This window comes from Anser cygnoides, chromosome Z (assembly GCF_040182565.1).
Source record: "Anser cygnoides isolate HZ-2024a breed goose chromosome Z, Taihu_goose_T2T_genome, whole genome shotgun sequence".
NCBI lineage: Eukaryota > Metazoa > Chordata > Aves > Anseriformes > Anatidae > Anser > Anser cygnoides.
Window position 1 is genome coordinate 50,620,220 of NC_089912.1, and position 26,223 is coordinate 50,646,442.

Genomic DNA, 26,223 nt, shown 5'->3' on the forward strand with positions numbered 1-26,223 from the left:
TGCAAACTTTTGTCAGCCCTAGTAATCTCTGTTGTGGCCAAATAAGGTTTTGATCCTACTTAAGGATTCCTACTTAAAGAATAGAGCGTTCTTCAGGGATCATCGGATGAGACAGAAAACAGAAGCACCAAGAATACAACATGTCAGGTCTGTTCCCATGTCACAGGGTGATGGTATTTAACAGATTTTTTGGACTCTTTGTGCATTCTTTCTGGCCTTATTTGTGGAAAGACGCATTTCCCCCCTGTACTCGGCTCTGGTGAGGTTGCACCTCCAGTACTGTGTTCAGTTTTGGGCCCCTCGCTACAAGAAGGACATGGAGGTGCTCGAGAGAGTCCAGAGAAGGGCAACAAAGATGGTGAGGGGTCTGAAGAACAAGTCTTACGAGGAGCGGCTGGGGGAACTGGGGTTGTTCAGCCTGGAGAAGAGGAGGCTGAGGGGAGACCTCATCGCTCTCTATAAGTACCTTAAAGGAGGCTGTAGCGAGGTGGGGGTTGGTCAATTCTCCCATGTGCCCGGTGACAGGACAAGGGGAAATGAGCTAAAGTTGCGCCAGGGGAGGTTTAGGTTGGATATTAGGAAGAACTTCTTTACTGAAAGGGTTGTTAGGCATTGGAATGGGCTGCCCAGGGAAGTGGTTGAGTCGCCATCCCTGGAGGTCTTTAAAAGACGTTTAGATGTAGCCCTTAGTGATATGGTTTAGTGGAGGACTTGTTAGTGTTAGGTCAGAGGTCGGACTAGGTTATCTTGGAGGTGTCTTCCAACCTAGATGATTCTGTGATTCTGTGACTTCCCTATGCTCTAAAAAACAACTCCTCAGCAGGGTGGGAGTGGGGCAGCACTGCATACCAATCATCTTTTGCTCTAGATCATACATAATTTTCTCTAAGATAGTTGCTGTATACTTGCACACCCTACAAAAACAGTACAAAATAGTAAGCCAGCAATAATCTTCTGGATGTGCTCCATGACACCTGAGCAGATACACTCACTGCAGCACACAGAGAGGCCACACAAAGAGCAGGGCAAAGGTGCAAGGAGGAAGGGGAAGCAGAGAGGAGCTGCTCTGGACCGACCACAATCCCAGCTCGCCAGCCCCATGGGCTGTTTGGGGAAAGAAGAGTCAGGAGGGAAAGAGTGAATTTGAGCTTGGGAAACAGGGCAGGAAAGGTGTTATTTTAATGTTAGTCTTTTTCATTTCTCACTACCCAAACCTATTTTAAGTGATAATAAATTTCTCCAGGTTGAGTCTGTTTGTGACAGTAACCAGTAAGCGATCTCCCCATCTTTATCTCAACTCACAAGTTTTCTCATTGTTTTCTCTCCCATCCCACTGAGGGACCGTGAGGAAGCGGCTGGATGGGTGTCTGGCTCTTTGCCAAGGCCAACCCATCACAATATGTGTACAATAAAGAGTATAAAATGAAATTAAATGCTGAATTATATAAAACAAATGAAATATTACTACAAACTACTAGCATTGTAGTAAGCATTACTAGATGTTTTTTTGAAAACCATCCATCTTTAATGGGAAATACCATGTCTCCACAAGATTGGATGCTGGTCTTTATGACATTAACTTAATGTGCTCAGTGTTCAGCTTACCCTGTTTATGAGGGCTATTATACATATGGGTTGCAATTCAGAGAAGCAATATAATAATGTAAAAAATAACTTATATATATAAACATTTGCAGGTCAGGTTTGAAGAAAATGCTTTCTGAAACAAAATTCTTATTAGCTGAAGTTAGCACAACAGATTTATAAGCACTAAAATAATAATACACAACATTATTCCAGTTATTCTCTCAGCATTTATTTGAAATATCAATATTTCCATGATACAGTTTATACATAAAGCAGTAGGGAATGTCTTCATTTCACATCATCCAGTACTGAAGTGGCACATTCGAAGCAGCACATTAAACCTCTGAAAGAGTCTGTATAGTTTAGATAAATAGAACTCTGGACAACTAAACTAACAGAACCTTTGCAATTGTTACCAAAAGAACGCTGAGAAGCTAGGCACAGCACTGTACACACCAAGTGCAGTAAGGAGGAAAAAAAATAATGAACTAAACATATGGGGAAGTGTTTTTGCATATACAGCCACATGTCTTTAATTGCTCAACACAAAAAGAAATAAGTTTTATTTAGTCCTCATTGAGGGCAGAATATGCACAAATGATGTTCGAAGAACACATGGTAGACAGAAATAAAAGAAGGGAGGGTTGTGTTTGGTTGGATTTCTTCCCCAGTGAATGATTTTACAAAGAATATCTGGTTCTTAAGCAGCATGATTTTGTGCCAAAAATTGACAAGAAACAGTTAACACTTAAGCAGTTTTATCCCCTATCTTGCCCTCCTATTGGCATTTTGTTGAGCATGCTCAAAATTTCTGAAGGGCAAATTCATGTGGTTTGTGGTTCAAGCTTTTTATTATAGGAATCCCCTTTTTATGGTTTACAGTTTACTTCTGGATGGAAATAGGTTTTAAATAACAATCAAGAATACAAAAATGAGCATAGATCAGAAGGGCACACAGTACAGTGGTTCACTTTCTGAGAAACCAGAGGGTCTACATTTATACTGTCTCTGTGAGAATAGCAAGCCATTTTGGTCAGAAGACACAATTCTGGTTAGACAAGGTTAGACCTGTGTGAACTGTACCATAAGGAAGGGAAAGATGGAATGGTAAGAACTCTTCCCTCTTTTTATAGAGAACTAAGATTGAAAAGTAATACAGTGGTGATAGGCATTATCTTCCCAATACCGCCTTCACTTCCTGCTACTTCACCATGAGTCATCTGTCTGGCTTGCCATTGTCTTCCCAACTCCGTCTCAGCAATAGCTCTGGTTACCACCAGGCCAGCATGGCCAAGTGATCTAACACTGTGTTGGCTCACAACATTGTGTTGGCTCAGAAGATACCACGCATCACCACTACGTAGTATGACAACACATAAACCAAAGATGCTCAGTGGGACTTGATGACTCTAACCACTGCAATTTGCACTTGTAAGGTGTAAGAAGCAGCATTTGGAAAGCAGTGGTACTGACATTACTATCTGGGTCAGGTGGTGAATCAGCCATTCTAATTGGGTAAAGGAACTAGAATATCAACATAATTGATAGGGAAGAAGCCTGACTGGCCATGAAGCATCCCTTCATACCAGTTTTCATCGATCTGGTTAGTAAGGGTAATAATATCACCCTCTTTAAATCCCAGCTCCCCCTCATTTTCTGGTTCAAAGTCATACAGAGCTCGGCAGCATGGCTGATCCATGTGAGCACCTGTGGAGAAGAAACAGAAAGAAACAGCATGTTTAAAAATCTTGACTGTTACAGTATCCACTTAACCCTCCTACTTTCTACAAATTTTGCTGTTCTGAGGTAATTCATATGGTGATGACAGTCCTTTCACAGCATCTAAATTTGGACTGCTAAACTGCATTAGAAGGTAGTTAAAAGCTTTTGACAGCCTTGAGTCTTCATATGTGGTTCTGTTAGTAAATGAGACTACTAAAATAACTAAACTACAGTCAAGCCCGGTCCTAAAAGAGCGGCTACTACCAGTTTGGGATCTGATTTTTATCTGTTTACAAAACACACAAAATGAAGCAAAAGCCCAAATAAATTTCCATCTTTACTGGCACAGATGTTTTGTCTGGGTCTCAGGTAAACAGTGAAAGGGTTATATTGAAACAAGAGTGAAGATTTAACTATGCCTTTATTTGGAATCTTCACTGGTACAGATATACTTCAAACAGTCATACATGATCCTAATCTTCAGAATTTAAAAGAGAGGTTTCCAATGACATTTTCTCCCCATTATCACAAAAAAAAATTGATGATTGTGTGGCCACCAGGGTAGATTTGGAACAAGTTTAAAATGGAAAGCTTTCAAATATGGTAGCTGATAAACATCATGTAAACCCTTTAGAATGGCTAACAGATATTACTATAAGTCATTAGTTAGTTTAGATTTTCATAGCTTATATGAAATTAAGAAATATGCTTTCCTTCTTGCCCCACCCTTCTACCTCCCAAGTCTCTATAACTTCAAGCCTACCAAAAGCATAACTGTTCCTGGTCAAAATATTTAGGATTTATCAGAACTAAAATGTATGAAACTTATATTCCTACCTGACTTCCCATAGTAAAAGTTCACATACTTCCAGTGGTCAGAGTGAACTGATGCATGCCATTACCCTATAATGACATTTCTAGGAATACATATTCCAGCTTTTTCATATGTACTGGCTTCATGATGAATGAAGACCTATGCTTGAGCTACATTTCTATAGATGTCAATACAATAAGCTTTTCAGATAGTATATTTAATTTATGAAATTCTGTAGTGAAACCTCCTTTCATTTCTTTATATATTGCTCACTGTTTATTTTGCTGGAGGAGTAAAGTTAAAGAGAGCAGACATCCTTTATTTTTCATGAAGTCTATTTTGCTGGCATCAACAAGCCTTATGATGCCTGTTTGGTATCCTCATCACTAACAGCTGAAACATAGAAGACTTAGCTATGAAAGGTAAACTAGAACTAAAATTCAAATGAACACTGAAGATCTGAGCTTTGAATGAACCAGCCCAAACCTATATTAAAGAATTTTCAAATAAGAAGGGAATTCTCTGAAACTGATGAGAACCTCAAAAGACAGAATCCCTATTGAAGAAAATGCTAAATATTGCTCTCTGAAAAGGAAAACACAAATGCTTAAGGGATACAGGAATATCAGTCTGTACTGCCTTTGCACAGACAAGTGTTCATGACACCACAAAAACACAAAGGAAGAAGAAAATTCTGATGACAAGACAGGAAGACCTTTACTATGCAAGACTCAAGCCACACTCATACATAAGGAATCCCTAGTATAACCCCCCATGCATAATCCCCTGTATAATCCCCCATGTCTTGCCAGCATAATGAGAAAATTACTACTTTAGAAGGCTATGCATGACAATTTCCAGTTGCAGGTGCCAAATGGAGATGCTGTTGCTGCCTGTACTTGGGAGAACATTAAATATTCACATCAGGATACAACAGGAAGGAAGGAAATCCTGACTAAAGATCTAGTGAAGAACCACTGTCATGCAATACAGAATGTGCCTGCAATTGTCATTGAAATCAACTGGAACAGTTGATGTCAGGGACCAGACAGAGGACAACCATCACTGTAACATGGAATTAACAGACCATTATTGTGAGAAACAAGTGACAAGGCTTTCTTAGTATGTGCTGATATGAAATAAAGTACATCGTTAAGACAATAATGATGCATGGTTACATAAATGTTTCATCCTGCTCCCAGCTGGATGAAAAACTCACTTCGCTTTGTTCTTGTTTTTAGTGATTTTTAATTTCAGGCTGTATGTCTGTCTTTACAGAGCAGGATAAGATTATGGAGTTTTTTGGGGTGTCAGGATTCTGCATCCTCATGGAAAACTTACAGCTGGTCTTTGGGTTTTCTAAATGATTGTTTTGTTAAGATCTGTATTTCAAGGTGAATTTAGTATGGCAGCATCCCTTTGTGTTTCTAGGACTAAGGAAACTTCTGACCCAAAGACAGATTTAAAGCAGTGGATCCATGTTCACATGCCTGAGGATGTGAACATTTCAGAAAGAATGCTGTACTTCGTTTTGCAACTGGACCGTGTCCTTTGGTGGAATTGGTATAGCCAGTTCAAACAGTTTAAGTAGCTCACCTGTACTATCTTCAGTCTGGGGGACTTCAACTTCCCAGACATATCCTGGAAGCACAACACAGCCCAGAGAAAGCAGTCTAGGAGGTTTCTGGAGAGCGTGGAAGATAACTTCCTGACGCAGCTGGTTAGAGAGCCTACCAGGGGAGGTGCCCCGCTAGACCTTCTGTTCAGAAACAGTGACGGACTGGTGGGAGATGTGGTGGCCGAGAGCTGTCTTGGGCAGAGTGACCACGAAATGATAGAGTTCTCTATTCTTGGTGAAGTCAGGAAGGGGACCAGTAAAACCGCTGTCTTGGACTTCCAGAGGGCTGACTTTGAGCTGTTCAGGACACTGGTTGGCAGAGTCCCTTGGGAGGAGGTTCTGAAGGGCAAAGGAGTCCAGGAAGGCTGGGCACTCCTCAAGAAGGAAATCTTAATGGCTCAGGAGCGGTCTGTCCCCACGTGCCCAAAGACAAGCCGACACGGAACTAGACCGGCCTGGCTGAGCAGAGAGTTGTGGCTTGAGCTTAGGAGAAAAAGGAGGGTTTATAGTCTTTGGAAAAGAGGGGGAGCTACTCAGGAGGACTATAAGGATGTTGCAAGGCTGTGCAGGGACAAAATTAGAAAGGCCAAAGCTCATCTGGAGCTCAATCTGGCTACTGCCGTTAAAGATAACAAAAAACATTTTTACAAATACATCAACGCAAAAAGGAGGACTAAGGAGAATCTCCATCCTTTACTGGATGCGGGGGGAAACTTAGTTACAAAGATGAGGAAAAGGCTGAGGTGCTCAATGCTTTCTTTGCCTCAGTCTTTAGCGGCAAGACCGGTTGTTCTCTGGATACCTGGTACCCTGAGCTGGTGGAAGGGGATGGGGAGCAGGATGCGACCCTCGCTATCCATGAGGAAATGGTTGGTGACCTGCTACAGCACTTGGATGTACGCAAGTCGATGGGGCCGGATGGGATCCACCTGAGGGTACTGAAAGAACTGGCGGAGGAGCTGGCCAAGCCGCTTTCCATTATTTATCGGCAGTCCTGGCTATCAGGGGAGGTCCCAGTCGACTGGCAGGTAGCAAACGTGACGCCCATCTACAAGAAGGGCCGGAGGGTAGACCCGGGGAACTATAGGCCTGTTAGTTTGACCTCAGTGCCAGGGAAGCTCATGGAGCAGATTATCTTGAGTGTCATCAAGCAGCACTTGCAGGACAACCAGGCGATCAGGCCCAGTCAGCATGGGTTTATGAAAGGTAGGTCCTGCTTGACGAACCTGATCTCCTTCTATGACCAAGTGACGCGCTTGGTGGATGAGGGAAAGGCTGTGGATGTGATCTACCTTGACTTCAGTAAGGCTTTTGACACCGTTTCCCACAACATCCTCCTCAAGAAACTGGCTGCTCATGGCTTGGACTGGCGTACGCTTTGTTGGGTTAAAAACTGGCTGGATGGCTGGGCCCAAAGAGTTGTTGTGAATGGAGCCAAATCCAGTTGGAGGCCGGTTACTAGTGGAGTCCCCCAGGGCTCAGTGCTGGGGCCGGTCCTCTTTAATAACTTTATCGATGACCTGGATGAGGGCATTGAGTGCACCCTCAGTAAGTTTGCAGATGACACCAAGTTAGGTGCGTGTGTCAATCTGCTCGAGGGAAGGAAGGCTCTGCAGGAGGATCTGGATAGGCTGGAGCGATGGGCTGAGGTCAACTGTATGAAGTTCAACAAGGCCAAGTGCCGGGTCCTGCACCTGGGGCGTAACAACCCCAAGCAGCGCTACAGGCTGGGAGATGAGTGGTTGGAAAGCTGCCTGGCAGAGAAGGACCTGGGAGTATTGGTTGATAGTCGGCTGAATATGAGCCAGCAGTGTGCTCAGGTGGCCAAGAAGGCCAACAGCATCCTGGCTTGTACAAGAAGCAGTGTGGCCAGTAGGTCTAAGGAGGTGATTGTCCCCCTGTACTCGGCTCTGGTGAGGCCGCACCTCGAGTACTGTGTTCAGTTTTGGGCCCCTCGCTACAAGAAGGACATGGAGGTGCTCGAGAGAGTTCAGAGAAGGGCAACAAAGATGGTGAGGGGTCTGGAGAACAAGTCTTATGAGGAGTGGCTGAGGGAGCTGGGGTTGTTTAGCCTGCAGAAGAGGAGGCTCAGGGGAGACCTTATCGCTCTCTATAGGTACCTTAAAGGAGGCTGTAGAGAGGTGGGGATTGGTCTATTCTCCCACGTGCCTGGTGACAGGACGAGGGGGAATGGGCTAAAGTTGCGCCAGGGGAGGTTTAGGTTGGATGTTAGGAAGAACTTCTTTACTGAAAGGGTTGTTAGGCATTGGAACGGGCTGCCCAGGGAAGTGGTTGAGTCACCATCCCTGGAGGTCTTTAAAAGACGTTTAGATGTAGCCCTTAGTGATATGGTTTAGTGTAGGACTTGTTAGTGTTAGGGCTGAGGTTGGACTAGATGATCTTGGAGGTCTCTTCCAACCTAGACGATTATGTGATTCTGTGATTCTGTGATTCATTTTCATTTTCCCTCACTAATGAAGAATTACTCTCTAGGACGAAGCATGGAACTTCTGCATTGTAGTAAAATTCAGCCAAATTTGGCGCTTTTTTCTCACATTGTTACTGCTATTACCTGCTGGTTTGGGAGTGGTGGCATGGGATATTCCTCCATTGTGCTGAGTATTGTCACCAGTTGTGAAATCCAGGCTCATACGAGGTTTGGGCTGGTATTCTCTTTTGGGCTGAGATGATGCCTCTTTTATTCTGCCAAAACATATCAGTTGAATGTCAAGAGTTACTTTCTTGTCAATAGATGAGATGCAAGCATCTTTATTTCCAAGGCTAAAGTTAACATCCATCAATCAGCCTGTCTAAAAAAGTTTTGGGATTTGGAGTAATTTTTATTTAATGTGTTAGTTCAAATTACCAATAACGACCTGATGCAACTGTGCCATGGAGTTATTAATTTTTCTTTTCCCTTAAGAAATAGCGTTTTGGCCAACTTCCTTTTGTCTAAGAATAACAAAGAGCTTATAGTGGAGAAAAACCCGTGATATGATCTAGAAATGCTTAAAGGACTGTACAAATATCTCTACCCTCATTTTTAGCTTGACTGAAACCTGTTATTTTGCTGCTGTTTTTGGCAAGCCTTAGCTATTCAGTTGGTTGATGCCAACTCTTGTCATTTTGTGCAGAGACTGTGTGGGAATATATTGACTTCAGCTGTATTGACTCCATTCATCTGTAATTTGGAATACTTGTTTCACAGAGACGTGCAACTCCAGTTTTCCTGGATTCCCAAAATAAAAATATTATGCATCATTCATTTTAATTTATTCTTTTAATTGAGAAGTCTAGAATTTCTAGGAAAGGGTACTTTTTCAGATTCATAGTTAAGGTTGATAGAATGAGAGCAATTTATGCAAAACAACTTCCATAAGTAATTCTAATACCACTTAGGGAAGAATATTTAAGTCAAGATCTTTGCATTTAAAGTGCAAGTTGGTTTCTCTAACTGTCCCTAGTTTGGCCCCAGAGTTGTTGTTGGTAGCATTTTGATTTATGTATTGAAAGAAACTGCTTCTAACTTAACCAGTTTTGCTCCTGATAACAAGAGTCTCTTCGCCATCCAAAATATTATCAGTATTAGTCAGTCCCCAGAAATTGCTTTTCTTCTTCAGAAATATAAAACAGAAATATATTTAAAAGAAAAGTAATGATGTTGTCAAAATAAATATAAACAAAAAGGCTTTGTTGTATTTCATTCAGTTACAGTTCTTTTTTTCAAAACAGTAAAGCTTTGAATAAAAAAATACTTAATTCTATTACACATAATATTTCTGTGAAGCAGATACCATTTTTCACAGATTATGAAGTTGAAGATGACAGTTTTAGTGACTTGCTAAAATCTCTCCAAAAGCTCAGCAAGAGTCTTGTTTCTTCAGAAAAGAAATATCTCCAAGGAAACTGTTCTTGCTTTCCAGCTGCTCTGTCATGATACTCCTTGTACTTGATGAAAAAGAGAATTTAAAAGGAAAAGTCTTTGCTGACCTTCCAGATTTTATGAATTTTACTCTAAGTCTTCCAATGTTTGCCAAGTCCTTCCCTGGAATCATGGTATTTTAAGGAAGTTTAACCCTTCCATTAATGTGTAGAATGACAAAAGGTTATCTTTTGGAACTTGTTAATTGTGTGGTTACGAAAACAAAGACTGTCTCACCAGGCAACTGCAAATTAAGGTTTATGTGTTTTAGAGATGCAGATGATTCTGAGTATGACTGAGTAGAGGAAAGCATCTCAGCTCACTAAAGCTATCAAATGTGATTTAATTGAAAGCATGTGTTTATAAACATTGTAAGTCAGCGTTACATACATTTTGCATTCTACTTATAGGTTTTCTGCCTCTGGAAAACATAAAAAGCAATTCAACAAATTTAAAGGAAGTGTATTACCTGTCTTCCAGCTTAGAAGTAACTCGCTGAAGGATCTGTGTGGCCTGCTTGTGGTACTCCAGCTGGGCTTGTACAAGAGCAGAAAGCTGGCTCACTTGTTCAATCTGAGGATTGACATTAAAACATCGTATCTTAGGTCAGTACCAACACATCAGCAGTAGAAAGCAAAGACCACTTTCAAGCTGACACTGCAAAGGCAGTGCCTTTGCTTATCACTCTAAAAAATTCATCCATCTTTGTAGTTCATAAATAGTTACATATCAGCCTTTATGTATTACCATGTCTCGTTATGATTGGATATGGAATGGTGACTGCAACTTTTCTCTGTTGATCATCTCCATGGCCTATTTGCACGAACAGTAGCCTACAGACCTACTTCATTCAGGAAACACTGTGAAAGTAAAGATCAGACAGTAATGAAAACATAGTACACCTTCTCTGTCCCACCCTTAGATGGGCACAAAATGGTACAGAGTACAGTCATGCTTCTTATGCATTCTGGGCTGTGAAATAGACAGAAACAGGAAGATGTTACATCCTTTTGTATGTAGGGTATTTGTAGTGAAGTCAGACAGAATTCTACTTCGTGAGGGAAAAATCATCCAAAGCTCTTGTGAGGGTGCTGTAGTTCCCAGCAGTTCACACAACACACTTCAACGGTGTCATGCAGGCCAGGACTATCTAGTTATATGGGGATGTATTTTAGTACAGGGATTAAAAATACAAATTCATTATACTTTCATTTTAGCACAGCTATATTTCATTTATGACATGCAAATGTTTTCATTTTTGTTATGTCCCCTCTAAAGCGCTCTGGCAACAAAATGAGGTATTAAGTTACATATGAATTTAAACTTAAAACCAGTCATTTCCTTCAACTGGAATATTTAAATAGAGTATCAGTTGACAAGATACCCTGTAAGACAGACTTCAGCTGTAATGTTTGTTTGTTTGTTTTCATCCAGAAGTAGCAACTTTTTCTTCTCATTCTACAGTTTCAAGATTACTTACAAATAGAAAATAAAGAAAACTAATAGGTGCTCATTCCTCAACTAGTGTGTAAGTGAAAAATATGCTGCAAAGTCATGTTTCAGCAGTCACATTAAGTTTGGCTTTTCTATTCATTACTGCATACGATTACGGCAGAGACCATGGGGGTTGTGAGCTCATCATCTCTGACATTTACCAATCAGCTCAGCAGCATACATACTTGAACAAAAGCCTCAGATCATACCCCAAAACAACAGCAAAGTAAAAATCATGATTTACATTTATATAATTCTAAATAGGAAGGTATTGTGTCTTTGTAAGTGACACTGTTCAGTAAGGAAGCACAGCGCTGTTACAGATGATTGACGTTCTTTATCTCACTTATTTATCAAACACCTGCTAAATTAGTCCTGCATGTGCATGCTGTACATTACTACAGCTTCTCACTGTGTCTCACTGAGTCTAGTGAGGTAGGAAGTGCTTCCCAATTTTAAAGTTATAGGAAACTGTGGCATCACAGACTTATAAAGGTTTTCAAGTTCTAGACTGCTTTAGATTGCCTTCACTGCTGAACAAGCATCTTTCTTTCGTTGTTAAGATTCAGCTCAAAGCATAAATGAGGGATATCTCACATCCATCTCCAGAAGGTTGAACATGCTTGACTCAGCAATTTCTTTTGATTCATCAAATTTCTCCAGCGCTTGGCGAAGCTCTTCATCAGGGAGCTTGCCCTGTCTTTTCTTCTTGTAGTCAAAATCCAGGCGCCGACCCTCCATTTTCTTTAGGTGATGCTGAAAAAACAAAAACGCAAGCACAGAATAAAGGGTGTTTCCCAACTCTCTTTAGCCAAAAGCTATCTGCATTGTAATCAGATAGTCCATGTAGATTTTCAAGTATGTGCTGTTTGCTGTATATCATCCCTTCCTCAGAGGGGAAGAACAATGATGTGGTTTTACATCTCTTTTGAGATGCTCTGCCCTCTAAATATGACAGACATTCAGCATTAAAAAAGGCCACACCGAATACACACAGAATGGATAACTGCAGTCAATACTTGTATAAAAGATATGAGAGTTTCTGACATTTAACTCTGATGTAGAGTTGCCTGAACACTGTTATTTTCCCCCAGAAATTTAAGGGAAAATTCAAGTAAAGTCAAAAGGTTGTACATTTTTGCTTGCATAGTAGTTTTCATGAACAAAGCAACAGAGAAAATATTTTTAATCAATTTCATCAGATCACCACAGGAACTTAATGTTACCTTTTATTAAAGATTTTCCAGTTTGTTAACTGACAGAACAGTCGTGTCATTCTATTTAGTACTTACCAGGTCAACCCCCCAAAAAGTTAATGCTACCAGCCCCAGAATGAATACTTCAGGTGTTTACTTTCCCTTGGAAGAATCAATGTTAGAATTTTGATCTTTCCCCTTGTAAACCATCAATGAGAGAGACAGGACTGGAAAGTAAAACTCAAATCAACAGACCAAATCAGATCCTCTGTAGACAAAAAGCCCTTTTTAAATTAGACAACAAACCGATTTTGAACATTTACATTTTCTGTACAGAGTACAACTACCACATTTAGGACAATACCTGTATTTCTCTCAGGTCTTTGTCATGGAGATTCTGAAGTGGGTCAATGAAGTTTTGTTTAACTTCCATGTCTAAAGAGTCTTTGACCTCAGAAAGCTCCTTCATAGCTTCTCCCACATCTGCAAGTGCTGGTCCTGAAAAAGAAGATGCCCAGTTTAACTTAAGATAACTTAGTTCCAAGCACTGTAGAATGAAATTGACTCATGGCAATTTCAGTTGATATTTAATTTTCAGCCTCAAGTTTAGGAAAGAAACAGAGTATGACACACCACGTGAAAGGGCAACATGTATTTTGCATTTCTGCAGCCCCCAGAGTTTATGCCTTGCGATACACCTGAACTTGAGAATTCATACTGCATAAAGACAGCCTGCCCCTACACACACCTCATTGTGCACTCATTCCTCAATCTGGTGAAGAAAATATGTTAGAAAATAATTATATTTATTTGCTCCAGTGTTGCTGCCAGACATTAGATTGCATATAAAAATAGTTTTAATGCAAGTCTATGTCTTCCTATTTGTATCAAAGAACGTAAAAATAGTTAACATTTACAATGTTTTTTTTGTTGGGCGGGGTGGGGGAATGAAAGATTCTTTTGAAGAAATTCTCAAGTTCATACCCTTAGACAAGTTCATATAACTCAGTAAGAATTAGCTGCCTGAATTTCTGAGATCTCCTCCAAGACTCACTTGATGTCCACAAAAGTTACTGTTCTATTTTATGCCCTCTACATAGAAACAAAAGCTCAAAAATACTCTGTGGTTTGAGATGTACGATGGTGGAAGAAAGTCCACTTTCCTTTCAAGAAAAGAAAGGGTCTGAAAACTTAAAAATGAAAGGGATCAGAAGGAGCTTTGTCTCCCAAGCAGGGGATGCCAGCAGTGCAAGGCAAAATTAGAGAGCCTGCCAGACCTGGATGACAAACAGCCATAATAGCTCCTATTACTTAAGAATGTGAAAATAATTGCCATATCTATTCTGCTGTGTACTAATGCAATCATCAGAGAATACACAGCAATTTGCACAAATTAAATTCTATTAGTTCTTCATTTTCACTTTAAAAATATATTTGAAATTCAGCAAGTCAGAGGCAACCAATAAAAAAAATAATTCAGCAGTGTTTAGTACAAACCAGCCTACATTTGCCAAGCTAGTCAATTACTAGTCAATAAACAAGTACCTTCTCCATTGCACTTGTCTTTATGCCAGAAACAAAGGAACAACATGCTATGAAGATTCAAAGAGGAATCAGAATTTTCAGGGTCCTATTTGAATGTTTGGGGTGTTGACATATAAAAACAGCCAACAGAGCTCACACAATTAGGACACAAAGGATCCTGCTATGAATGCTACCTCTTTTACTTAGACCTCTAGTGTTAAAGAACACCATGCAAAATCTTGGTTTAATATTTCTAACTCAGGAAGCTGTAAATTCATATGGGGCTTGGTGGGAAGAAGGATTTTACAGGTAAGACAGGAGTATTCACTAGTGCCTTAAATGTGTAAGCTGGCCAGAAAAAAGGCCAAAATGCAAGGAATGAAGATTTTCAGTAATGGCTTTTAAAAAATGGATTAGCCTTAATTTCTTGCCTGTAATGAAGACAGTAACATTAATTCTGAGGTTAAAAGGTTCTTATTGTACACACATATAGACAATAATACCATTTCTGAACACATATATCTTCCACCACAACGAAGTCCCTTTAGCATAATCTATGACAGAGCCTAAAGCCTACATGGGTATGGTTCCAAATGGAAACAATTAGACTTCCAGCTCCAAGAGAAAAATCTCTAATTCAAATCTGCAAAAGATACTGGAACCACATCATCTCAGCAGGTTGACCTCAAAAGGTTAAGACTGATGAAGCTGAACTCTCACATTTTTTGCAGAATTTATTCCTTTATAAGAGCACAAGACTTCACTAATGAAAGTAATACTAAATTTTGTTACCGTTTTTATTTCAGTATAATGGAAAGGGAAGTAATAAAATTACCAAAGTTGCATTCTTCTCCAAGTTCACGGCCAAATTTCAGCATTGCATCTGCCAGCAAGGCTTCAGCCTGTGGGTAACCTGGTCCCTTTTCCTGGCCTCGAATTTTTGACATAGTGTTGATCATGCTGAGTTTAGCTCTGGAAGCTGAAAAAGGAAAGTGACAGAGGTTACAAACACACAACAGTTTGAATATGCAGACTCTGTTGTGAACTTCAAGTCAAAAACTCCCTTGAAATGACTCAGACAGAAGAAAGTCCATGAACATTTTCAAGGCACAATGTTTGATGTGCTACAACTCAGGAAAAAAATCTTTAAGCTATCCCCAAATTATTAAGCTTAGAATCCGTGACTAGCAGACAGATAGCAGATTGAGTGAGCCTTCCTGTCAAGGACAAGTCAAGACTAGGCACTCTCAAGATTAAACTTGTGGAACCCCAAATGTTTATGTTTGACAGTTTTTCATCTGTAGAGTATGAAATAAAAACTTTGTTCCCAAATGTCTAAAAACCTTTGAAAAAAAATTATTTTTTTTAAGAGAATTTTGGAAAACTCCTACTTCAATATGTTTTTGACTGTACTTTAGTTTATTTCAAATACACAATTGCAGATCAGAAGAAAGCATACAATTATCATAATTGATGAAAACAAAGGCAGCAAAAATAAACTAAATAATTTGCTTGACGATGTGCTTTAAAGTGAATTTTTGCAACTACAGAATGTGAATGGCCTGCAGAGATTGAATTAAGTAATTGCATTTTACTTCAAATTTTGCCAGCACAGCTGACTCAGAGTATGCGTCTCTGCCTACACTACTGCATGTGCTACAGGACGGCAGCTGTGAATGCCTCTACTTTCCTCCATGCAAAGACTCAATTTTGGCAGTTGCTCATATGAGTTAGCATTTCTGTGGAAAAAAACATCAGTAGCTAATGTCATTGTTCAACACTCAGCCTTGAATGCATTTCCGTAAGACGAAAACATCAGCAGGCTGCAGTCAGCAAGTGTTTTGCTCTTAATTTACTGATGAATAGCGTATATCAAAAGATGTTTTTCGTTGCTGAATGTATTTCACTTTGAGGCATATGCACAGACATAGATGTGCAAACAAAGGAAAATAAGGCAAATGTCATAGTACTTATTTTGCCTGGGAAGCAGCTATGAAAATATAACATGTTTTTAATATATAGTAACCATATTTTTGCAAGCTTTCTCACTGCACTTCAGTGACATCAGATCATGCTTTTCTGCACTTGGAATTGTTTGATGCCTTGTGTTGCTACCCATTACAAAACTACATTCAGCTGACTAGCTGACTGCTCCATATAAGAAAATGCATTTTAATGAAGTGTGTGGCCTTTAAAAATGGCATTGAAAGGATGGTTGAAAAGGGAAAATACAGAAGCACAAAGTGGAACCCAGGCACAAACAAAATCAGTAGGACAAGAAATGGAAACAGAGGAATAGAGGCAGCAAGCTGAATTAAAATGGGAACAAATGGGAATAGTTTCAGAAAGTAAAGCAAAAACAAAAGAGGGAATTTTAAAAAACAACAATGTGACTATATTCTAGATAGACTGGCAAGAGTAAAAAGAAAAATGTATAGGAAAGAATGCAATAGATGAAAGAACAATAAGGGAAGGGCAAGAAGAGGAGAAAGGTAAGAATGAAAAATTCATGCTTCACTGATTCATCTATTCATTGTAAGCATTAAATTTGGTTTCTACAGTTAACTTTATTGGAAATTTAAAGTCCCAAATCACATTGTTTTAGTATAAAATCTTAGAATACATCCACCAGTGTCTTCATTCCACCTTCCTTCTTTTAAAGTTGATTCCAGTAACTTCCAGGGGAGCTGAGGTACGCTTGTGCTCAGTCAGTCTGAAAATCCCATCCTGACCCATTTCAGTTCTATTGCTTTTGCTGTGCTAGTGCCACATACTTTCTTTTATGTCTCAACCTGAGTGAAGACAGGCAGAGATTGACAAAGCACTACATGGTGGTGATCTGAATGCTTGATTCTTTTTCCAATTCTCTCATTTGTATTGAATTCCCTGCTGTCATTTATGATTCACCTTAATAGCAAGTGTTAACAGACCCATGGTGAAACATAATTCTTTATTCTGTCTTTATACTCATTATTTCTACTTTCAATCATGTTCATCTTTCATCTCTTTTTCTTCAAATTACATGTACATCTTCATGGAAAGTCTCCAAGCCTTCATCATATTTAATTTTAGTCATTTTTCAAGTGGCCTTCCTTTTTTTTTTCATAATTCGGAAGTCTACAAAGCTTTTTCCTTCACAGTAACCTCAGCCCAACATCTCTTTCAATAACTTCACCTTTGTCATTAAAATTCTTCTTTCTCTGTTCTTCTCCTCATTTCCTTTCCCTTCTTTTCCTTCTAGTATCAGCTCACTAACTGTTTATTGAAGTTAAGCAATGGTGCTTACTTCATTTTTTGATCCCCCAAAGTACCATGAAGACAATAGATCTCTCATACTGCTCTACGTTGTTATACAAGCATAATGCTGTTTTCAGGGCATATCCTACTTATCAAGGAGTGTGCGGTGCACCGCAAACCTTCTTTATTCTATGAAAATCAGGTAAACTCCTAAAGAAAATCATATTGTTGTTAAAGTGGTTTTTTTTCATTAATTTTCCCTCCACTTCCTAATTTAATGTTTCTGTTTCTTATTAAAACAAACAAAACAAAACAAACAAACAAACAAAAACAGGAAATAATGAAATAATGGAAATAGGTAGTTTGGATGCCTCAAATACTGTTTTGGCAAATACTATATTAGTTGTACAGAAATAATCTTTTTTCTTTTATTGAAGAAGAATGTCATTTTTCCATGTAATTCACATCACTATATAGGAGACCTTTTGCAATCAGCATAAACCAATCCAAGATCAGGTGAGAGCTACAAGAGGTAATCCTCCTTTCTGCTTACTCCATCTGCTACCTCTGCCCAGGTGGCAAATAAGGTGATCTCATTTCATATGCAAAAAAAGTAAATCTTCCCCTGTCTATTACAATTTTAATCTTTGGATACTCACACACTCCACAAGCAAATGAAAAAAATGTGCAGCTGGGGTATGGGAACTGCTCCTTCCTGGAGCAATGCAATCTTATAACAGCTTCAGGTGCCTGAAATCACACCCTGAACTACTTCCAGAGATTTTGTTCTCTGCTGTTGCAGTGAGCCTCTTTTGTGATTCACAGCAATCATAATCACTCAGATGTGTCAGGAAGGCAAGCCAGAGAAGCACAGAAGAGCCAAAACTTATTACTCAGTCTATATGATGTTGGACAACAGCAGCTTCACAGTAGTTAACAATTTTATCACTAGCCCCATGTTTGTCAATCCTATTGCTTTTCCTGCAGAGTGCTTGTTGATGATGAGCAATGTAGCTGTGGACTCAAGTCATAAACAGTATTCCATCTGTTGACATAGAAACCATTTTAGTCATTATTTTCTTTTCAACAGTTCTTGTACTTGTAAATATTCTTCCTCCTTTTATCAATCCACTGGCAGCATCATCGAATTATCCTCCTTTCCTCTGTGATCTAACATACAAATGTCATCAATTAAGCTATACCAGCAATGGTCCTTCATTCTACCACACTAGCAATACAATGTTTCACACTAGCTTGAATTTGTTTCCAGCTATTAAGAGACACTGAATGAATGCGTTTTTCTCTGTACTTCCATAAAACTCTAAGACACTAATAGTAGGTACACAGACTAATTTTACTTCCACATTAATTCTTCACTTGCATAACTCCATTGATGCCATCAGTGAAGCTGGCATTGACTCAAAACCCTTACATTCCTAGATCACTATGGAAATACTTAAGTAATTGAATTTAAAGGTGTACAAGTGACCACAGCAGCTCCACTGACTCCGCATTAATCTCAGCTGCACCAGTAAGGATGAGATCTGTCAGGCAACACACCAGTGAGAAAAGAGTATTTTCAAAAAGTGCTCCAAGTACTGTGAGATTGTGAAATTATATTACCTGGATTGGGCTGAAGATATTCTATTGTCTTCGCCATTATTTCCATAACTGCCCTGCTGGTAACATCCACTTTCTAAAGGACAGAAAGTTAAACAAAAAGAAACATGAAAAGAGATGTCAGATACGCGCAATATGTGTTTCACTCTTCTTTTTGTTCTTATGAATTCTTTTAACTGTTCTTATCATTTTAATTTTGTGTCCCTGAGCACAGCTGTTAAGTAAATCCAGCTCTGGTTCCAGCATGGTAATAATGCTTGAAAAAATACCAAAACATGAGTCCATCATTTCTGCTTGTAGCAGAATCCCTCTTAAGTGAGGCCATTAGTACAAAGTACCTCAGGATGTACAGGGAATTTGATACAACTCTTTGCAATGTACTGATGTTCTGCATCACCCTAGGAAGTGTCCACAACAGGGATAACTTTTTGATAGAAAGGTCATTGAAACCTATTTTAAGAATTAGTAATCTTTGGTCCCTTAGTAGCTGGCAAACCAAGAGAAAAGCAGATGCCAATCAAAACCAAACACCAGTGATAAAATGCACTATCTACATCTTTCAGAGTGAGTTCTGGTAAAATTTGGATAGGGAAGACAAAGTATTTCTTGCCATCTGATTTCAAGAAAATTATCAGCTTGAAGGCATCAGCCATTTACTTCCTCTGGATCACTCCATGAAGAAGTATTTTGTATTTTGGAATTTAAAATAAAGCAACAATTCAGAACTATTATTACCCTCTTTTACTGTAGTAGGAATTCTTGCTTTCTTAAGAAGTGTTCTGCATCATCTTCCTAAGTCGCTTATAGTGAAATATACAACTATTCTATCTCTTAGAATCAGAACTCAAAGGAAAAAATGCTGTTTTGGCAGATTTGGGGATCCCTGTAATGTGTTCTGTACTCTGCATTTATGAAGACACATTGCTTATCTCTGCAGGTAGCTTGTATCCCACAGAGTGAACTTCTTTACCATAATGGCAGGTTCCTATTTTAAAAAAGAACATCTGAGATAAGTTGTTTGCAACATGCTGTGACTGACCTCTTTCCTGTTTTCTATGGCCATTGCCATCTGCCAGGCCTTGCTCTATGTTTTACACAAAGAAGCAGCAGAGGTCTGCCTGCCCTGGGTGAACAAGTAGCTGAACTGCCTCGTAGGGAGCCCAGAAATGGCTAGAAGGTTGCGGAGGAGAGTGGGGGCGAGGGAACAGAAGGCCATGGACAGGCAGAAGGAGCATGTCGTCTGCCTACGGAAAAGCTGGCAATCGACACAGGGCCTGGCGGGGAGTGGGGAGGCAGCCGATGAGCTTTCTCTGTTCTCTTCTCAGCTCTCAGTGCTCTCATCTTCTGGGCTGCCAACCCATGCCACCCACAAGCATATGTGGGACCCAGCCGTGGCTGTTGCTCTGTCCTACTTCCAGCTCTAAACCTAGCATCAGTTTTCTGAATTTTCTTTAACAATTTCCAGTTTTGATGGCAGTGCTTAAACCTGTGACACATTCAAAGGGAAGCTGGGGGAAGTGAGAAATCAGAAGTGAGAAATCACTTCTGTAATACCTCCACTGTGTGAAGAAGTGCAAAGGATATGCCCTTCTCCTTTATTTTCCATCTTCTCCTTTATTTCCCCATCTCCCTACAAAAATGTGCAAATAAATAGCTTCTGGTTCTCTTGGCTGGTATCAGATACACACCCTACAAATCACCTAGCAGTAACTAATGTTAAAACATTTGATGGTAACTTTAAAAGCTGAAGTTAAAAAAAACTGCCAACACTGACCTTTCAGCTAACATATTTGTACTACTACACATAGCGTGGGCTCTTCTTTCCATGAAAACACTTGGTGCTATCACCGCAAGCCACACTGAGAAGTCCATTGGGAGAAATTAGCCCTCATTCCCTCATTTTCCTGAAGCATTTTGTCATTGGAGGCTGCCTAACTCTGAACCTGTGAGTGAATAACCAAGTGATTATGTCAGCCCCCTCCCTCAGACAGCTCTTGCTCCTCTCAACTGATGCTCCAGGAGCTAAGAATTACAGGCACCCTCTGCCACTGAAATGACCATACTTGTAAACAGACTCTTTCTGCTTACAGGGATCTTCCACAATAATTTACCTGAAGGTAATTTGTAGCTGGCATCAGCCTCAATCTCTGAATGAAATATTGGCAGTATAAAGAGTGCCAGACATTATGTATTCCTCAGTCAAAAGATAAAATGGGATAAGAATCCAAAAATTCAGTCCTGACAAATAAAAGTCCAGTCTTTCAAAATTACTCAAATGGGGACAAAAGCTTTGAAAATCCTGTCCTAGAAAGGAAAAAATAATGGTAATAGTGGATGTACATATCTGCATTTAGACTTACCCTTTCCATTTCTTTGAAGTCATCATCTAGCTTGGTTCCTTCTGCACCTCCTACTTTTTCACTCACTTTCTGCAGTTTAAAAAAAAAAAAAAAAGAAAAAGAAAAACATTCAGCAATAACATCAATTTTGGTCACCATGTTTTTCTGGGGAAGTGTTGTTTTTTTTCTCTAAGTTGGTACAACATTCAGATGTATCGTTCTTTCTGAAAAAAAAAAATTCAAACACACTTCAACATAAGTTAAGCAATCAGATAAAAAAAAACACACACACACACAAAAAAAAACTATTGCATAAGTCTCACAGACCCAATCCTCTGCTGCTATCAGAAGACATACATACTATCACATCTTTGCACTATCACACCCTTATTCCTCTGTGGGATGGAGGTCTGTATCTTGAACTTATCTAGCAACTAATTAACAACAGAGCTGTATTCAGCAGACAAATATCCGTGGTCATGTGTGCTGGTGAAAAAGGAAGTGACTTGACAGAATGAACTAGGAAAAGAATCACAGCACGAAAAACTTTCTCATCAGAGCTGAAAAATGTCCCTGCTGCATTGTCCCGTACATATCAATTCAACGCCAAGGATAATAACCATGTATAAGCACAGAGCAAGAAGCTCCCAAGCCATGACTCCAGCCACACAGAAGGCAACAGGCATCCATGCCCTTGAACTCTCAGAACATATTGACTAAAGCCACAACCAGACGTTTTACATTAAAAATCAAGTTTATAAATAAAAGGGATACATATAAAAATATACATACATATTCACACCGTACAATAGCTTGAGCATCACATGAATTCCACCCTGATGAAGGCTCGGAGGGACCTCACCACAGTATTCCAGTACTCAAAGAGGACCGCAGCAAAGCTGGAGAGAGGCTTGCTCTTCACAAGAAGCCACAAGGAGATGAAGGGCAATGGGTACGGGTTGCACATGTAAAGGTTTTGTGTTCAAATATTTTTTTTACAGTGAGAACAATCAGTCATTGGAAAAACTTCCCTAGAGACTTGGCAGAATGAATCCCTGTCACTGGAGGTTTTCAAGATGCAAGTGCTTCTTTTTCTCACAAAAGATCTTACTTGATCATTTTTCGAGATTCCTTCCAACCTGGGCTCTTCTCTGATTCCATCATTCAATGTAGAATATCTAGCTGACAGACCAATTAGGAATAAAAAAAAAAAGTGAATGCTGGTGTCATGTTTTTAGCAAATATTCTTTTTTTTTTTTTTAATAAAATTCTCATTTGGCAAGCAAATTGGAAAACGACATGATGCTACCAACAGCATCCTGGCTTGTATCAGAAACAGTGGGGCCAGCAGGACTAGGAAGTGATTGTTACTCTGTACTTGGCTCTGGTGAGGACTCATCTTGAATACTGTATTCAGTTTTAGGCCCCTCACTACAAGAACATGGAGGTGCTGGAACATGTCCAAAGAAGTGCAGTGAAGCTGGTGGAGGGTTGAGAGAACAAGTTTTATAAGAATCAGCTGAGGGAGCTGGGGTTGTTTAGCCTGGAGAAAAGAAAGCTCAGGGGAGGCCTTACTGCACTTCAGTGTTCTAGTAGACGAAAAGCTCGACATGAGCCAGCAGTGCACCTGCAGCCCAGCAGGCCAACTGCGTCCTGGGCTGCATCAGCAGAGGGGTGGGCAGCAGGGGAGGGAGGTGATTGTCCCCCTCTGCTCTGCCCTTGTGAGGCCCCACCTGGAGTGCTGCGTCCAGGGCTGGGGCCCCCACCACAAGAAGGACGTGGGGCTGTTAGAGCAGGTCCAGAGGAGGAGGGCCACAAAGATGCTCAGAGGGCTGGAGCACCTCTCCTGTGAGGAAAGGCTGAGAGAGCTGGGGATGTTCAGCCTAAAGAGAACGCTCTGGGGTGACCTCATTGCAGCTATTCAGTACTTAACGGGATAGAAGATAGAGAGCAACTTTTTTTCTCAGTCAGATAATGACAGGATAAGGGGGAATGGTTTTTAACCAAAAGAGGGAAGATGTAGATTAGAGGTTATGAGGAAATTCTTCACTCAAAGGGTGGTGAGGCAACGGCAAAGGTGGCCCAGAGAGGTTGTAGATGTAGTCTTCTTTAGACCATTTTAACAAAGTGTAAATACTGATTTCAGTAAAGTGACTCCTGCATTAAACAAGCAGAAATTAAAGAAAAATTGGACTATTTTTTTGCTCTTAGTTTCAACCCATGTTAGCTCATTCATATCTTTCTTTCACAATATAGAGAAGGACAACCCACAGCCTGCCATATACCTGCTATTAATAAAATTCAGGCATCTGATTAATTTCATATTCACCACAGTTCACTCCTACAAAGCTGCAAGTGCAGCACAGCCAAGCACTTATTAATGCAGACTGTTATGTTTGGAATAGAAAATGGCTATCAGTTCTGTTTGTTTTCTGACAGCTCTTTGCAAATAAGTACCAAAAATCGTGCATTACTGATACATCAACACGAAAAGCTTAAAAAAAAAAGAAGAAAAAAAAAAAAAAAGGAGAGACTTATCCATTTCTTCCTATACAAAATAGATGTCCAGATCACACAGACACTTTCCTGCCATTAATTTTAATGTAGAAGATAAGTTTGTGTGGTCTGTATTACTGAATTTATGCCTTAAAGAGATTAGTGAGGCACCACAAAAAGTCACAGATTTCAAACTCTGCTCTGTTAGGAATAATTCCACTGTGGACAATAGGTTGATTCAATGTCCTAAAAGATACTATTCATCTGCAGATTCTGTGAAAAATGGTAACTAAGGAACCATAAAGGCCAGAAGTTTTCTTCATCCATCCATGAATGAATCTTCTGCAAATTGATCTCCTATTACAGCTAAGATGGCAAAAGCTGCATAGGAGCTATCTAACAACAAAGAATTCAGGTCCCTGAAAGCAACAGCAAAGATGCTAGCACTTAAATATTCAAAGCAGATTTTGAATACATGAGGTTCATCTCTAAGGATACAAAGTAAACAAAGGTAATTATTCCAGCCTCTTCTAGTTACAGCTTTTCTTTTTGTACTTCTAATACCTTAGGATCTCTTCATAGCTGATGAGGTTTTGCAGACGTCTTATCATCCCCAAAGATCCCCTGAAGATCCCATCTCACATCTACAAACCTTAGCAATTGCTCTTTCCCTTCATATTCATCATTACTCTAGCTGGAGAATACATGACACTTAACCATGCAGCTCTGTAGTCAGCTGGAGTGATCACTGTCAGGTCAAGTCAAAAAGGCAATTCACTCCTTTATTCTCAGCGTGCTTTACGTTTTTGGTCACTTTGTCAATATTAGTTTTACAATCAGTATTAAGAGTCACTCATTTATGGTGACAAACAGAAGAGCCATGTTCTACACATCAAATTAATTTGTACAGTTCTGGGTCAAGCGCTGTTACAAACAGCGATGAGTCACAGGAGGGAGGCAAAACATGAAGCCTTTACTCCTTCTGGAGTGGTGTGACTCTTCTCTCAGGGTTAGTTACATCACAGACCTTCAGAAAGTACCTTCACCTCCATTATCCAGACAAAAATCCAATTTGGAGAAGTGCTGACACCTTAGGAAAAGAGCAACTGAACCACCATCATATCTGAAAACTTAAATGCTACTTATTCTTGAAAGGCTACAGGCACTCAGCAGCCAGAGATAAGAAATCAAATTAAGGGTTCAAATTTAAAGGAAAAAGAAAAAATCAGAAGTTCTCTCCCCTTAGGGCAGAAGGGGGCAATCTTCTCAGAGGAGGATATTAAGACTCCGTTTCAAGGCCATAATCTAAGGTGGTCCTATGGGAGCTGTGGGCCTGAGAAAGGAAACTGAAACATTTCCAACTTAAACCACATCTATGTCATCACTGTATTGATTAAATTTAGAGATATTCCTTAGCCTGCTTATATCCATCCTCCTAATCAATTGTTAAAGCATTGTTAAGGCATTTAATTATGGCTGGTACTTCCACTGTTCTCTAAGATTGTCAGATTCGATTATCATAGGTCAGGAAGACAGAACAGCTTACATCATCTGAAGATCTGCTTGTGCCAAAGATTCATAAGCAGTCAGAAAAATCCCCAGCTACAAACAGCAAGAAAACAAAATCCTCTTTTGCCCTGTCATGTAAGTCAAGGTTTCAACATTTTTTTTCTTATTTTACAATGGAATGAAGATTAGAACCTTGAAGTTGTCTTTACCACATTTCTCCTAAACCAGTCGTCATATGGAAGAAACAAGGCCTAACCTGATATCAGGGCAATATTATTTAATCATTTTCTGATCATGAGTTCTCTTTCTATTTTTGATTATTGTTTCATCGTGTCTCCAAAAAGCCTTTACAATAAGATTATCATAAAAATATACATTTATTTTCATGAAAAAAGACAGGTTCAACAAACAAGCATTATCTAAGTGTGGGAAAAATATGAAAAGCTTTTTTATGCATCGAAGGTATGCAGAACTTTCCTACACCAAAAAATGTGATGTTTTATAGTCATGATCTTCAGGTCTTATATAACTGAAAACAAGTGCTGTGTGCATCAAAGCACAGTCCAATTGTTTAAAGATCCCATCTCCACTCAGGTAGAATATTAACATTACATCCAGTGGTCAGAATGGTTTCGATACAGACAGCAAAGGTGTCACGACAACATTAAGCCTATTTTTTTTTCTTCTCCAGAAGATAATTTTTTAAAGGTTGTTTTGTTGTAGATTCTGACAGGACAAGGAATATAAGCCATTGTGACAGCAGACAGCAGTGTGATTTGGTAGATGGAGTTGTTGTGAAACAGGAAAACAGGTCTTGGCTATGGAACCCCTGATTCTGTTTTCATACAGCTATGCAAATTACCTGTTTTGTATTGCTGTGTCACATGCACTATGTTGCACAGGGAAAAAAAAAATTATTGTGCAGTCACTATGAATATGCTGAAAATTCCCATTACCTTTTTTAGAATACACTGATAATTACTTATACAACATCCTATAAAGCCATCTTTTAACTAGTAATGATACAAATCTGACAGTCATCTCTCACTAATCACAGGACGTTAAATCAAATGTGCATTAGGTTGCTATTCCATGAGAATTATGTTCTTCCGTAGTATGACGCTGCATCCTATCAGGCCTGTCAG

At 39.6% G+C, this 26,223-nt stretch overlaps 1 protein-coding gene across 2 annotated transcripts in view; it reads right to left on the bottom strand.

The window, feature by feature from the left end:
• Positions 1-1,803: 1,803 nt before the first annotated feature.
• The window catches only part of SH3GL2 (SH3 domain containing GRB2 like 2, endophilin A1), a 97,678-nt gene continuing 73,258 nt past the window's right edge, over positions 1,804-26,223 (bottom strand). For both annotated transcript variants that reach the window (XM_048051341.2, XM_066988140.1), the window contains exons 2-9: positions 21,095-21,163; positions 18,738-18,810; positions 14,713-14,856; positions 12,718-12,851; positions 11,755-11,913; positions 10,133-10,236; positions 8,314-8,444; positions 1,804-3,294 (exon numbers count right to left, since the gene is read on the bottom strand). In XM_048051341.2, coding sequence (XP_047907298.1) covers positions 3,095-3,294; positions 8,314-8,444; positions 10,133-10,236; positions 11,755-11,913; positions 12,718-12,851; positions 14,713-14,856; positions 18,738-18,810; positions 21,095-21,163 — 1,014 coding nt within the window. In that variant the 3' untranslated portion in view covers positions 1,804-3,094. The remainder of the gene's footprint in view (positions 3,295-8,313; positions 8,445-10,132; positions 10,237-11,754; positions 11,914-12,717; positions 12,852-14,712; positions 14,857-18,737; positions 18,811-21,094; positions 21,164-26,223) is intronic.